We start from the raw sequence: 10,830 nt of genomic DNA, 5'->3' as shown, positions 1-10,830 counted from the left end.
CTGTCTGCATTTCTTAGTCTAAGTCTAGCCTGGGGCTCTGTCCCAGTCTGAGAAGGGGTTAGGGATAGGGTCTACAGCCTAGCGGGGAGTTGTGGTGGCACTCTGGGTACAGATCGGGCTCTCCTGGAGGCAGGAATATGCCAACCTGCGGTGATTGTATAGGCTGGCGGGAGCCTGCTGCAGTGGTTCTCAACCTTCCTAATGCCACGGCCCTTTAATACAGTTCCCATTGGCTTAGAGAATTTTGTAAATGCTGTGTTAACTGGGTGAAGGGTGCAAAGCTGTCTGGAGCCTCTTTGCATAACATTCTCCTCCCTAGGGCCACCCCACAAGGGGAAGCATTTGTTAATCTTGAGGGTTCCAGACAAAGGCAGCTTTTGCTTATCCTGCTTACCTTCAAGTGCCATGAGTGCCCCAGGCTCTGGCAGGGAGACCCCTGTCATCTTCCCCACCCAAGGCTTCTGACTTTCCTTGGGGGCGGGTGGAGAGAACAAAGGAGCTTGTAGAGAGGGCCCTTGATGAGAGTCCCAGGCCCTCCACCTGCTCTGGCCAGGGAGCAGGATGGCCTATAGGACAGTCCACAGCTTAGCATCCTTCAGAAAGGAAGGAAAGGCTCATCATGCCCTACTGAATGTGCCCCCGGATTGTGTGCAAAGGAGTTGACCTGTGAGTGCTGACCCTTTTCCCTAGGGTCCTGCATCTCCCAGGTGCTCCGTGTAATCACTATTGTTCAGGTCCCTTTAATCAGAGACTCAATGTATTTCCCTGTGTTTCAGACGTTGGTGATCAAAGTGTCTGGCGTGATTCTGTCTGTGGTAGGGGGACTGGCCGTGGGAAAGGTAACAAAGTGCTTGTGACACTGTCCCAGCCCACATCTGAGTTATCCCTAGCCTGTATATGACCTCTAAGCACTGGACCCAAGGCCTGTATATGACCTCTAAGCACTGGTTGCCTTCTATGTCTTCAAGGAAGGGCCAATGATCCACTCGGGGTCGGTGATTGCTGCTGGGATTTCCCAAGGAAGGTCGACATCGCTGAAGCGCGATTTCAAGGTGAGCCCTCTCCTCTTTCTGCACAGGTGGGTTGTGGATGCCATGGTTGTGGGAGCACCTCTGGGAGCTGGGCTTCCCTCAGCATCTTTAGGCAAGGGAGCCTGTCCTCCTCCCCATCTTCCTCCAGGAGGTAGCCTGACCTGTTTGTAGTTGGGAATAAAGGGTGTGTTCCCTTTGCTTCCTGATCCTGTGGCCATCCCACAAGGGTTCCCCTGCTATGCGGGTATGAATTTACCGTGCAATTTACTTTAGCGGCTTCTGAAAGGAATATATAAAGCATTTCACATTAGAGATGTTTGTTTTTCAAGATAAATGCATAACAGTTTTGTTATGTTTCCCCAAAAGTCAGCAGTATTTTGATAGGAATGGCTCTGAATTATCATGAATTTAGACAGTTAACACTTTACAATATAATCTTTTTTTTAAATTGAGAACAAGTTTAGGTTTTTCACTCATTGTTTTCTTTAGGGGTTAGAAACAGAATTAGAGGTTTAATTAGAATTTAGAGGTTTGGGTGTATCTTTTTTGTGAATTGTAAACTTGAATTTCTGTCATGGAGGGTCTTGCTATTGTTTTCCCTCCCCTGTGGGCAGCAGGATAGCCACGCGGCCTGTTTTCTCCTGTGGCTGCTACAGCGCTATGCCCTCCCTATGTCCAGTAATGGACAGCTGCCCCTCTCCAGCCCTTGTCTAGGTGGGTGGCCTAGTTGATTTCCCTTTCTGGGATATGCTGGCACATTGGAAAACCTGCCCGTGACTCTGTTTCTGTTTCAGATCTTCGAGTATTTCCGCAGAGACACAGAGAAGCGAGACTTTGTCTCAGCAGGTGCTGCAGCTGGCGTGTCGGCTGCATTTGGAGCCCCTGTAGGTGAGGAGGGGCTGGTCCTGCCTGGTCTGTGGCCTCTGCCTTAGGAGCTCCCTGCCCTGCATGTGTGGAGGAGTTGTTTTGGTGCTTCTAGACTGAGTGCCCAGTGAGCATTGGCAGGTGGCTTGGAGTTACTGGGCAGGGGGTTGGCAGAGGCGTTGGGTGCTGTGCCCAGGCCTGACCTTCAGAAGTCTGGCAGCCCCTCTTCCCAAGCCCTTTCTTTTCTAACTCTGTAGTTTCCCTCTGACCTGGTCTTCCTTCCCTGGGGTCTGGGACAGGAGTTGGTGGTGGGTGCCAGTGCCCTATGTCCACTGGCACTTGAGGCACCACCCCTTGCCTTTCAGGTGGGGTCCTGTTCAGCTTAGAGGAAGGTGCCTCCTTCTGGAACCAGTTTCTCACATGGAGGATTGTAAGTATCTGGCTGGGGTGGGCACCTTGCTCTGACCAACAGTGTGGTGTCCTTGCCTAAGGGCCTGTGGAGCTGTGGCTGGCATCATGCCCCTTGGAGTCCATCAGGCCCTGTGCCTACCAAGACACTGGTGCACTTGCTGCCCAGGTCCCCATCCCAGGCAAAACATCACCCTAATGCAGCAGTTTTCAACCTGTGGGCTGCAACCCACAGGAACTGTATTAAAGGCCCACGGCATTATGAAGGTTAAGAACCACTGCCCTAATGCCTCCCAGCTATGTGCTAGAGTGGCTGGAAACCCCAAACCCTGTGTGCCTTTTTGTGGGGGACAAAAAGGGGACATCAGCAAAGGGCTGTGGTCCCAGCCTGCCTGGCACACAGTGGGTCCAGCTGTTTGGCCACAGTCCCTTCCCTTCTGCCTTGGATGGGGTCTGCAGACTCCTGGTCCCCTGAAGGATGGGAGGGGCCGTGGTCACTGCTGGAGCCACCTCCTCCTGGCCCCAGCTCCCATGCTCGGTGGTGGGCTTGGGGCACAGCTTTAGTGGTGCTGCTCTCCTTCCACAGTTCTTTGCTTCTATGATCTCTACCTTCACTCTGAATTTCATTCTGAGCATTTACCATGGGAACATGTGGGACCTGTCCAGCCCAGGCCTCATCAACTTCGGAAGGTTTGACTCAGAGGTAAGCTGCCACATCCCCACTGACTCTTCCTACTGCCAGGACCCTGTTTACTTGAGGCCCAGAGTTAGAATTGGTCTTTGGGAAAGCTCTAACCTTTAGCTGTGGAACTGAGCACTTGTCATGCACTTCAGGGGCCCTCAGATGCTCCAGGAAACTGTGCGTTGAGTGGTCCCTGATGTCAGGATGCCTGTAAGGCTGCATGCCCCTGGGCCAGCACACAGGCTATGGCTCAAGGGTGTCCCGGTGCATGTGGAGCAGTAGCTGTAGGAGTGCGTGGGCTTGGACCATCCTTTGTGGGGTGGCCCCGGGACCTGTGCTGCAGAGCCTCCCGGACATGGGTGAGAGGGAGATTCTAGAGTTCTGAGGATGGTCTGGTGCACAGGGAAACCTCAGAGTCGCCAGGCATCTTCTTGGGCTTGGGGACGTCTTCTCCTGGTGGCTAGAGACTGGGGAAGGAAGCACTAAAGCCTCCTGAGGCCCTCTGAGAGCCTCCTGATCCCCCAGATGGCCTGGGGGTGGGGGGAGGAGTTGCACACAGTGCTCAGAGTCTCCCTCCTCTGCGGCCCCATGTGGAAGTATTGTAAGGTTCCAGGCATGTGAGCAGATCTCATGATGTCCAGCCCTTGCATTTTCATGGAAAGGAGCCATGGGCTTTTCCTTCCAGCCTAAGCTTCCTCTTCTCTCTGCACAGAAAATGGCGTACACAATCCATGAGATCCCTGTCTTCATTGCCATGGGTGTGCTGGGTAAGGGCGCTCGACGGTGGATGTGGCTCATGCGGGGGCTGCTCCTTCTGGGCCTCACCCAGGAAGGGAACTGAGGGTGCTTTGTGTTGCTTCCTGTTACTTTTCATTGGCAGAATGAGGGGCTGGGAAGGGCCCTCCTTTTTTCTCTCTAAGAGGTAGAATGAGCCCCAGCAGGATTTATTACTCACTAGAAACCATTTTCCCTGGGAGGAAGACAAAGCCTGTGAGGACTAAGCCACCCTCCAGCAGTGTGTGAGGTGTAGGGAAAATATTTAACCCCTCTTTATAGCCTTTGAGGGGCCTCCTGCCTCCTGGAGAGCTGCAGAGCAGAGGCCCCACTTGCCTTTCCCTGTGACTCACGTACATCTCTCTTTCTGGTCGCAGGTGGTGTTCTTGGAGCTGTGTTCAATGCCTTGAATTACTGGCTGACGATGTTTCGAATCAGGTAAGGAAACCTTAGTGCTATGTAGGCTGCCAGTAGGTACGGCTACTCATGGCGTTTGAAAATGGATGTGGTGGTGTGGGTTTTATGCCCCTGGCCAAGGCTGGCAGGCTGCACGCATATGGGTCCTTCCCTGATGGCTTGTACCTGACTGACCTGCCCAGAGGAGAGTGTCTGGGGAGGGCCCCAGAGGACAACCCCTGGGTAGGAAGCAAGGCCCTACATGGACCCAGGACTGGCCTGGTGGATATCCACCCTTCGCCTGGGTTACCCTTTCATGTGACAAGAGCAGCAATTAGAGTGCTGTGGGGTCTATAGGAGCCTCCTGGGCTGGTGGCTCTTCCCTCCCTTATTCTTGTGCCAGTTTCAACTATGTTGGGCACAGCTAGGGTACTGGGAGGTTTCCCAGCATACAAAAGGGTTGCCTCTGGGAAGTCCTCACCACCAACCACATAGAGGAGGAGAACCGGGTTCTTGGTACAGTGGCAGGCTCAGGTTGCCCTGGCAGCTTCCAAGGACACTTCTGTAGCCACTCACATCCTGACACTTGGCTACAGGTACATTCACCGGCCCTGCCTCCAGGTGATAGAGGCCATGCTGGTGGCTGCTGTCACGGCCACTGTTGCCTTTGTGCTGATTTACTCATCGAGGGATTGCCAGCCCCTACGGGGGAGCTCCATGTCCTACCCACTCCAGGTAGGAGGCCTGGGCCCAGGTGATGGGGCTGGCAGGGGTGCAGCTATGAAGGGCCCCCAGCAGCCCTCGCCTCAGTCCTACTCACAGCAGGGGGATGTTGATGCAGCCAAGTTCCAAAAAAGAGCAGCCCTAGTGTGTCTTAGGGTCAGCCCCATCTACCCAGATCCCAGCAGAGGCTAGGTCATCTCCTGGAGCGCTAGGGGACAGGACAATGATGTCGGCTGAAGTCTCACCCCTAGTCCTCCTCCCAGAATGACAGCCTGATTAGAGCTGCAGAAGGGGTGGGCATAGGTGAAATGCAAACCTGCATCCACATAAAAGCTGTGTGCAAGAATTTCACAGCACCTAAATTCATAACATCCCACAGTGGAAACTGTACACACAGCCTTCCCTGCAGTGAAGGTTCTGCTGGGTAAAGGAAGGAGGCTCTGAACAGGCCTTAGCATGGACAGCCTTGACGATACTGTGCTCAGAGAGAAGCCAAACACACATGGCCACACTGTGTGACTCTGTAGACGTGGAACCTTCAGAGCAAGGAAATCCAGAGTAGCTCAGTGGTTGCCAGGGCTGGGGGAGAACAGGGGTGAGTGCTGACAGGACAAGGACCGGCTGTGCAGGGGCGTGTGGGGCAGCAAGCTTTGTTCTGACCCTGTCTTCTGTTGGGGCCTCAGCCTCCAGCCCCCACCCCTAGGTCTGCCAGGGCTCCCCAGGAACAGGCTTGTGAACTCCTGGGTCCTCTCTCCCCAGGAACGGGCTGGACACCTCAACAGGACTAGATGTGCCTCTGCAGCTCTTACATGTCCTGGGCCTATGTGTCCTTCCCTGCGTGGCAGCACCCCAACCTGACCCCACTGTGGGGGCTCCAACTCAATGCTGGCCAGGCCTGTGTCTGCAGCCTGCCAGCCTGTCCCCCGTCCAACCTATTCTTTCTCTTGGCCTTGCAGCTCTTCTGTGCAGATGGCGAGTACAACTCCATGGCCGCAGCCTTCTTCAACACCCCAGAAAAGAGTGTGGTGAGCCTTTTCCATGACCCTCCAGGTGCGTGCTGGTTGGTGCTATCAGGCATGGGGTGGGGTGCTGGGTGCAGGGCTGACACATTGGGTTCCTCATGCCCCTTGGAGTAGGGCCTGACTGGGCTCCTGGAGGGTCACATGGGCTGGCTCCATCCCTTCTCCCAGGGTGAATTTTCCTACTGGGTCACTCTGAGGCAGGGAATTAGCCACACATTTCTAGTAGAAGTGTAGCTACCTGCTGCTCCTGTCCCTAGCTGCCTCACCTGCCTTGTGCCCAGAGCAGTGCCTGTGGCACTGCAGGCCTATGGTGGAGCTGTGGGCCCTTTTCCCAGTACCTCCTTTCCCACTAATGTCCTTGTTAGATTTTCTGTCATGTAACTGGGGGCAGTTGGGACTGTTTCTAGTTGTTTTCTGTCACAAACAAAGCCACTGGGAATGTCCCAGTTCTCTGGTCTATTTTTGAGGAATTGGTTCATGAAGTTTAACAGAAACCCTTTTAACTGGGATGAGGCCGGGTCCCCAGATGCTCTGCGCAGGGCACTGGTGTCTTGCCTTAGGCTCATGGTTCCAGCATCTAGTCAACATTTCTCCTGCAGTGGGCACTTGGCTGGTATGGAATGGTGACCAATAGCCTTCACACACAGTCCCCTCCTCTCCCCTCCCCTTGGCCTTAAGGTCACAACATGATGACCTGCTGGCTGCACTAGCCAGCCTCCCCCACATCCCACCTGCCCAAACCCAAGCTAGGACTCAATCTCCTCCACATTCTGGCCACTGTGGACTTCAGCACCTTGCTGGGAAAGAACCTCCCTAGAACTGTGGTCAGACCAGCAGGTGCTGCTTCCAGGCCCAGCCCCTCTTCCTTTTCCACCAGGACCCCAGAAGGAGGTCTCTGAGCCATCCACCTGCCCATCCGCCTCTGGGAGAGCATTTTTCCTGACTATAGACTGGGTTGGGTTGCAGGAACTAACCTGTACTCAGGTGGGGAGGGAAGTCCTAGTCTTATGTCTTGTCTTCTAACTTGTTGGCTGGGTGAGGTTCAGTTTGTTGCATGGAGCAGAGCTGGAGCCTGGCTGCTACCTGTAGGGATGGGTTCTCCCCCTGCCTAAGATGGGACCTCCAGGCTGGGCGTGGCCCCCTTTCCTGGGCAAGGCTGTAGGCTGTAGTGTTGACCTCTGGACTCTGGACCTGGTGCTACTGTGGTCTGGGGTCTGACCTGTCCACCCCCTGCTGCAGCCATCTCATGAGGGGCTGTGTGGCTTCCTTGCCCGTGGTGTCCCATCTCATCCTTATGGCCCTACCTTTCCCCAGGGATGCTGAGCATACCTCCCAGGAAACAGCTGGGGTTCAGGGTGCAGGTCGTCTGGCTCCCAAGATGTGCCAGGGTGTGAGTCACATGGGAGGCTGAGTAAGCCCCTGCTCTCTCCTAGGCTCCTATAACCCACTGACCCTTGGCCTCTTCACCCTGGTCTACTTCTTCCTGGCCTGCTGGACCTATGGGCTCACAGTGTCTGCGGGGGTCTTTATCCCATCGCTGCTCATCGGGGCTGCCTGGGGCCGGCTCTTCGGCATCTCCCTGTCCTACCTCACTGGAGCAGCAGTAAGTGTGGGGTTCCTGGCATGCCAGCCTAAAGACCCCCTATAGATGGTGAGCAGCAAGTGCTGGAGTATTCAGCCCCTATGGGCACCCTGCAGGGTGCAGAGTGGGCACTACATGTGGGGGACCTGGCTGCAGTGGCCACCTGCTGCCTGCCATCCTCCCCTGCCCTCACCAGCCTCCTCCAAGGCCCAGTGTGTATTTGTGTCACCCTTTTTTCACTCCATTTATTCAAATAAGATTAAAATCTGTAGGAGGGACCACAGCGAGAGGTCTCTGCTCCCCAGGTCCCTGCCCTGCTCAAGTTTCCTTTTTCTCCTTAAAGGTAAACTTCGCATACCGTAAGATACTCCATTCTATTTTTTTTTTTTTTTTTGAGACAGTCTTCCTGTGTTGTCCTTGATAGAGTGCTGTGGCATCACAGCTCACAGCAACCTCAAACTCTTGGGCTTAAGCAGTTCTCTTGCCTCAGCCTCTCAAGTAGCTGGGACTATAGGCACCCACCACAATGCCCGGCTTTTTTTTGTTATGGTTGTCATTGTTGTTTGGCAGGCCTCAGGCCGGGTTTGAACCTGCCAGCCTTTGTGTATATGGCCGGCACCCTAACCACTGAGTTACAGGTGCTGAGCCAGATACTCCATTCTAAACAGCTCAGTGGGTGTTTGTCACATTCACAATGTTGTGCAGCCATCACTACCTAGTTCCAGAACATTCTCTTATCCCAAAAGGAAACCCCTGTGCCCATTAGCACTCACTCCCCGTTTTCACCTCATTTGGCCCACCCCCAGCCTGCTTTCTGTCTAGAGTTGCCTGTTCTGGACACTTCATGGAGTTCCTTAGTGTGTGGCCTTTTGTTCTAGGTTCTTTGGCTGAGGCTTGTCCATGTTGTAATATATTGAAATTTCACTCCTTTCCATGCTTAGCATTTTCCCAGGGTGGCACACCCATAATTTGGGCATCCATCCTCTCCCCTGCTGCTCACGTATGGATGATGTGGTGAGGCCATGGCCGTTCCATGGTTGTGTGTGTGAGCTGCTGGGTTGACTCCTGCATGTGGCTATTGGACTTAGCTTATCTTGGTGGTTTGGGGAATGCCATACACTCCAGCACTCCTGTATGGTCCCTGCAGATCTGGGCAGACCCTGGCAAGTATGCCCTGATGGGAGCAGCTGCCCAGCTTGGTAAGTCCTGGCTGTTCTGTCCTTGTACAGGGGTTTCCCTCTCATTGAGTGAACAAAGAGGAAAGTGGGCCCAAGGCAGGTGTGGTCATTGTCCCTACATGGCTGAGGGTCAGTGGTCAGGTCAGGGTTGGGTAGTGGGGTCCAGTTGGAGAGCTGGACAGGTCCATGTACTACATAGATACTTAGCATAGCCACATGAGCTGTGACCACCCTGCAGGTGGGATTGTGAGGATGACCCTGAGCCTGACAGTCATCATGATGGAGGCCACCAGTAATGTGACATATGGCTTTCCCATCATGCTGGTGCTGATGACCGCCAAAATTGTGGGTGACGTCTTCATCGAGGTGCGTCGGCTTTGGTCCCTCTCTCTGCAGCCCATCCCTCCCTGGCTCCTCTTTCTGAGGCCTTCAAGACCCCTTGTGCCCTGGCCCCTTTACCCACAGCCTCTCTGGTCCCTGGCCCCTCACCACACAGCCCTCCTATTCCCAACCCCTCACACTTCAACCTCTCACTCTGAGGGCCTCACACCCTGGCCTCCAAGCCAGGTGCCCTTGGGCTGTGGGTCCTACAGCAGCAAAGTGACATCATGACACCTGCCCCAGGGCTTGTACGACATGCACATCCAGCTGCAGAGCGTGCCCTTCCTGCACTGGGAGGCCCCAGTCACCTCGCATGCACTCACAGCCAGGTATGTGGCCAGGCTGCCTCCAGCCTCCCACTCCCCCTAGGCCTCATTCCCACCAGGAGCCCGGGGCAGGGGCCACAGGATATACCCCAGATGTCAAAGTGGGGGGTGCCTGGGTGGGAAGTGCAGGTTGGGGTGGGGCTTCTGGCCCCATCTTCAGCTGTCCTGTCTATCTAATGGGAGTGCCTGTGGGTGCTGGTGACCACGTGATGGGCTTCTCTGGCAGGGAGGTGATGAGCACACCAGTGACCTGCCTGCGGAGGAGGGAGAAGGTGGGTGTCATCGTGGATGTGCTCAGTGACACGTCATCTAACCACAATGGGTTCCCAGTGGTGGACCACACGGATGACACCCAGGTACCAAGGGCTTCTCCCTGGCAGGCCAGGGTCCTCATCTGGTGTCTGTTGTGAAGCATTATGTGGCTCCTAGCCATTCACTGGGTATTGAGTGAGGTTCTGTTACACACCAAGGAGCTGCAGTCCCATAGATGTAAGGAAGCTCGCAGGCTGTGTGAGCGCTGAATGCTTCAGCTTGGCTGGGCTGGTGCTAGGGGGTCAGTGGCTGTGTCCTTTGCTAGGAGTCCCTGTTGGGGTGTGCTGTCCTCTCCTAGACCCTGACCTGCTGGGGCGAGTTGACATGGATGCTGGGCTAGTGTTTGTTGGGGCACACTAGGGGCTATGCCCCCCCACCTCAGGGCAAAGCCACTGTCCCCGGGTTCACTTTCTCACTCTTTGCAGTTAGGCTACACGGTATCATCTCTGGCCTTTGGGGACTAAGGAGACCTCTCAAGTGAAACACTGAGGCAAGGCTGGTGCTTGTAGGTGGCTGCTGAATAGTGACCACGCCCAGATGGAACATCTGGCTAGAGCAGGGTTAGAGCCACAGTCCTAGCTGCTGGTGGCCCCTGCAGGCATTGTGGTCCTGACTACCAGCCTCTCTTACAGCCTGCCCGGCTCCAGGGCCTGATCCTGCGCTCCCAGCTCATTGTCCTCCTGAAACACAAGGTACGCTGTGAGGCCTGGGGCCTGGGTGTCTCCAGCCCAAGCTTGAGGCGCAGGGACCCTCTGAGAACCCTGCCCGGGCATCTCATTGGCTATTGCACACAGGTGTTTGTGGAGAGGTCCAACATGGGCCTTGTGCAGCGGCGGCTGAGACTGAAGGACTTCCGCGATGCCTACCCACGCTTCCCCCCAATCCAGTCCATACATGTGTCCCAGGATGAGCGCGAGTGCACCATGGACCTCTCCGAGTTTATGAACCCTTCCCCCTACACGGTGCCCCAGGTATCCGCCAGTACACAGGTGTCTGAGGGGACAGCACAGTGAGGGGCAGAAGGTCTATACCAAGTAGATTGAGGGAGTGGTTCCCCACTGGGGAACCATGATGGCAAAGGGAGCAGGGCTGTGCTGGTTTGGTTAAGGCCATGTGGCCAGAAGGAGCACTGGGGGCCAGGACCCCGGGAA

The 10,830-nt window shown here is 55.2% G+C and overlaps 1 protein-coding gene across 2 annotated transcripts in view; it reads left to right on the top strand.

The window, feature by feature from the left end:
• Nucleotides 1-10,830, top strand: part of CLCN7 (chloride voltage-gated channel 7) — a 27,489-nt gene that overhangs the window by 14,544 nt on the left and 2,115 nt on the right. For both annotated transcript variants that reach the window (XM_003790770.3, XM_003790771.3), the window contains 16 exons: nt 777-839; nt 969-1,052; nt 1,826-1,919; nt 2,261-2,325; nt 2,890-3,006; nt 3,698-3,752; nt 4,137-4,197; nt 4,752-4,890; nt 5,835-5,928; nt 7,334-7,503; nt 8,630-8,681; nt 8,899-9,026; nt 9,285-9,370; nt 9,594-9,723; nt 10,312-10,371; nt 10,474-10,650. In XM_003790770.3, coding sequence (XP_003790818.1) covers nt 777-839; nt 969-1,052; nt 1,826-1,919; nt 2,261-2,325; nt 2,890-3,006; nt 3,698-3,752; nt 4,137-4,197; nt 4,752-4,890; nt 5,835-5,928; nt 7,334-7,503; nt 8,630-8,681; nt 8,899-9,026; nt 9,285-9,370; nt 9,594-9,723; nt 10,312-10,371; nt 10,474-10,650 — 1,575 coding nt within the window. The remainder of the gene's footprint in view (nt 1-776; nt 840-968; nt 1,053-1,825; nt 1,920-2,260; nt 2,326-2,889; nt 3,007-3,697; nt 3,753-4,136; nt 4,198-4,751; nt 4,891-5,834; nt 5,929-7,333; nt 7,504-8,629; nt 8,682-8,898; nt 9,027-9,284; nt 9,371-9,593; nt 9,724-10,311; nt 10,372-10,473; nt 10,651-10,830) is intronic.

This window comes from Otolemur garnettii, unplaced genomic scaffold, assembly GCF_000181295.1.
Source record: "Otolemur garnettii isolate 467f Iridium unplaced genomic scaffold, OtoGar3 scaffold00044, whole genome shotgun sequence".
NCBI lineage: Eukaryota > Metazoa > Chordata > Mammalia > Primates > Galagidae > Otolemur > Otolemur garnettii.
Note: the sequence above shows the minus strand (reverse complement) of the source record. Positions and strands in the feature narration are given on the sequence as shown.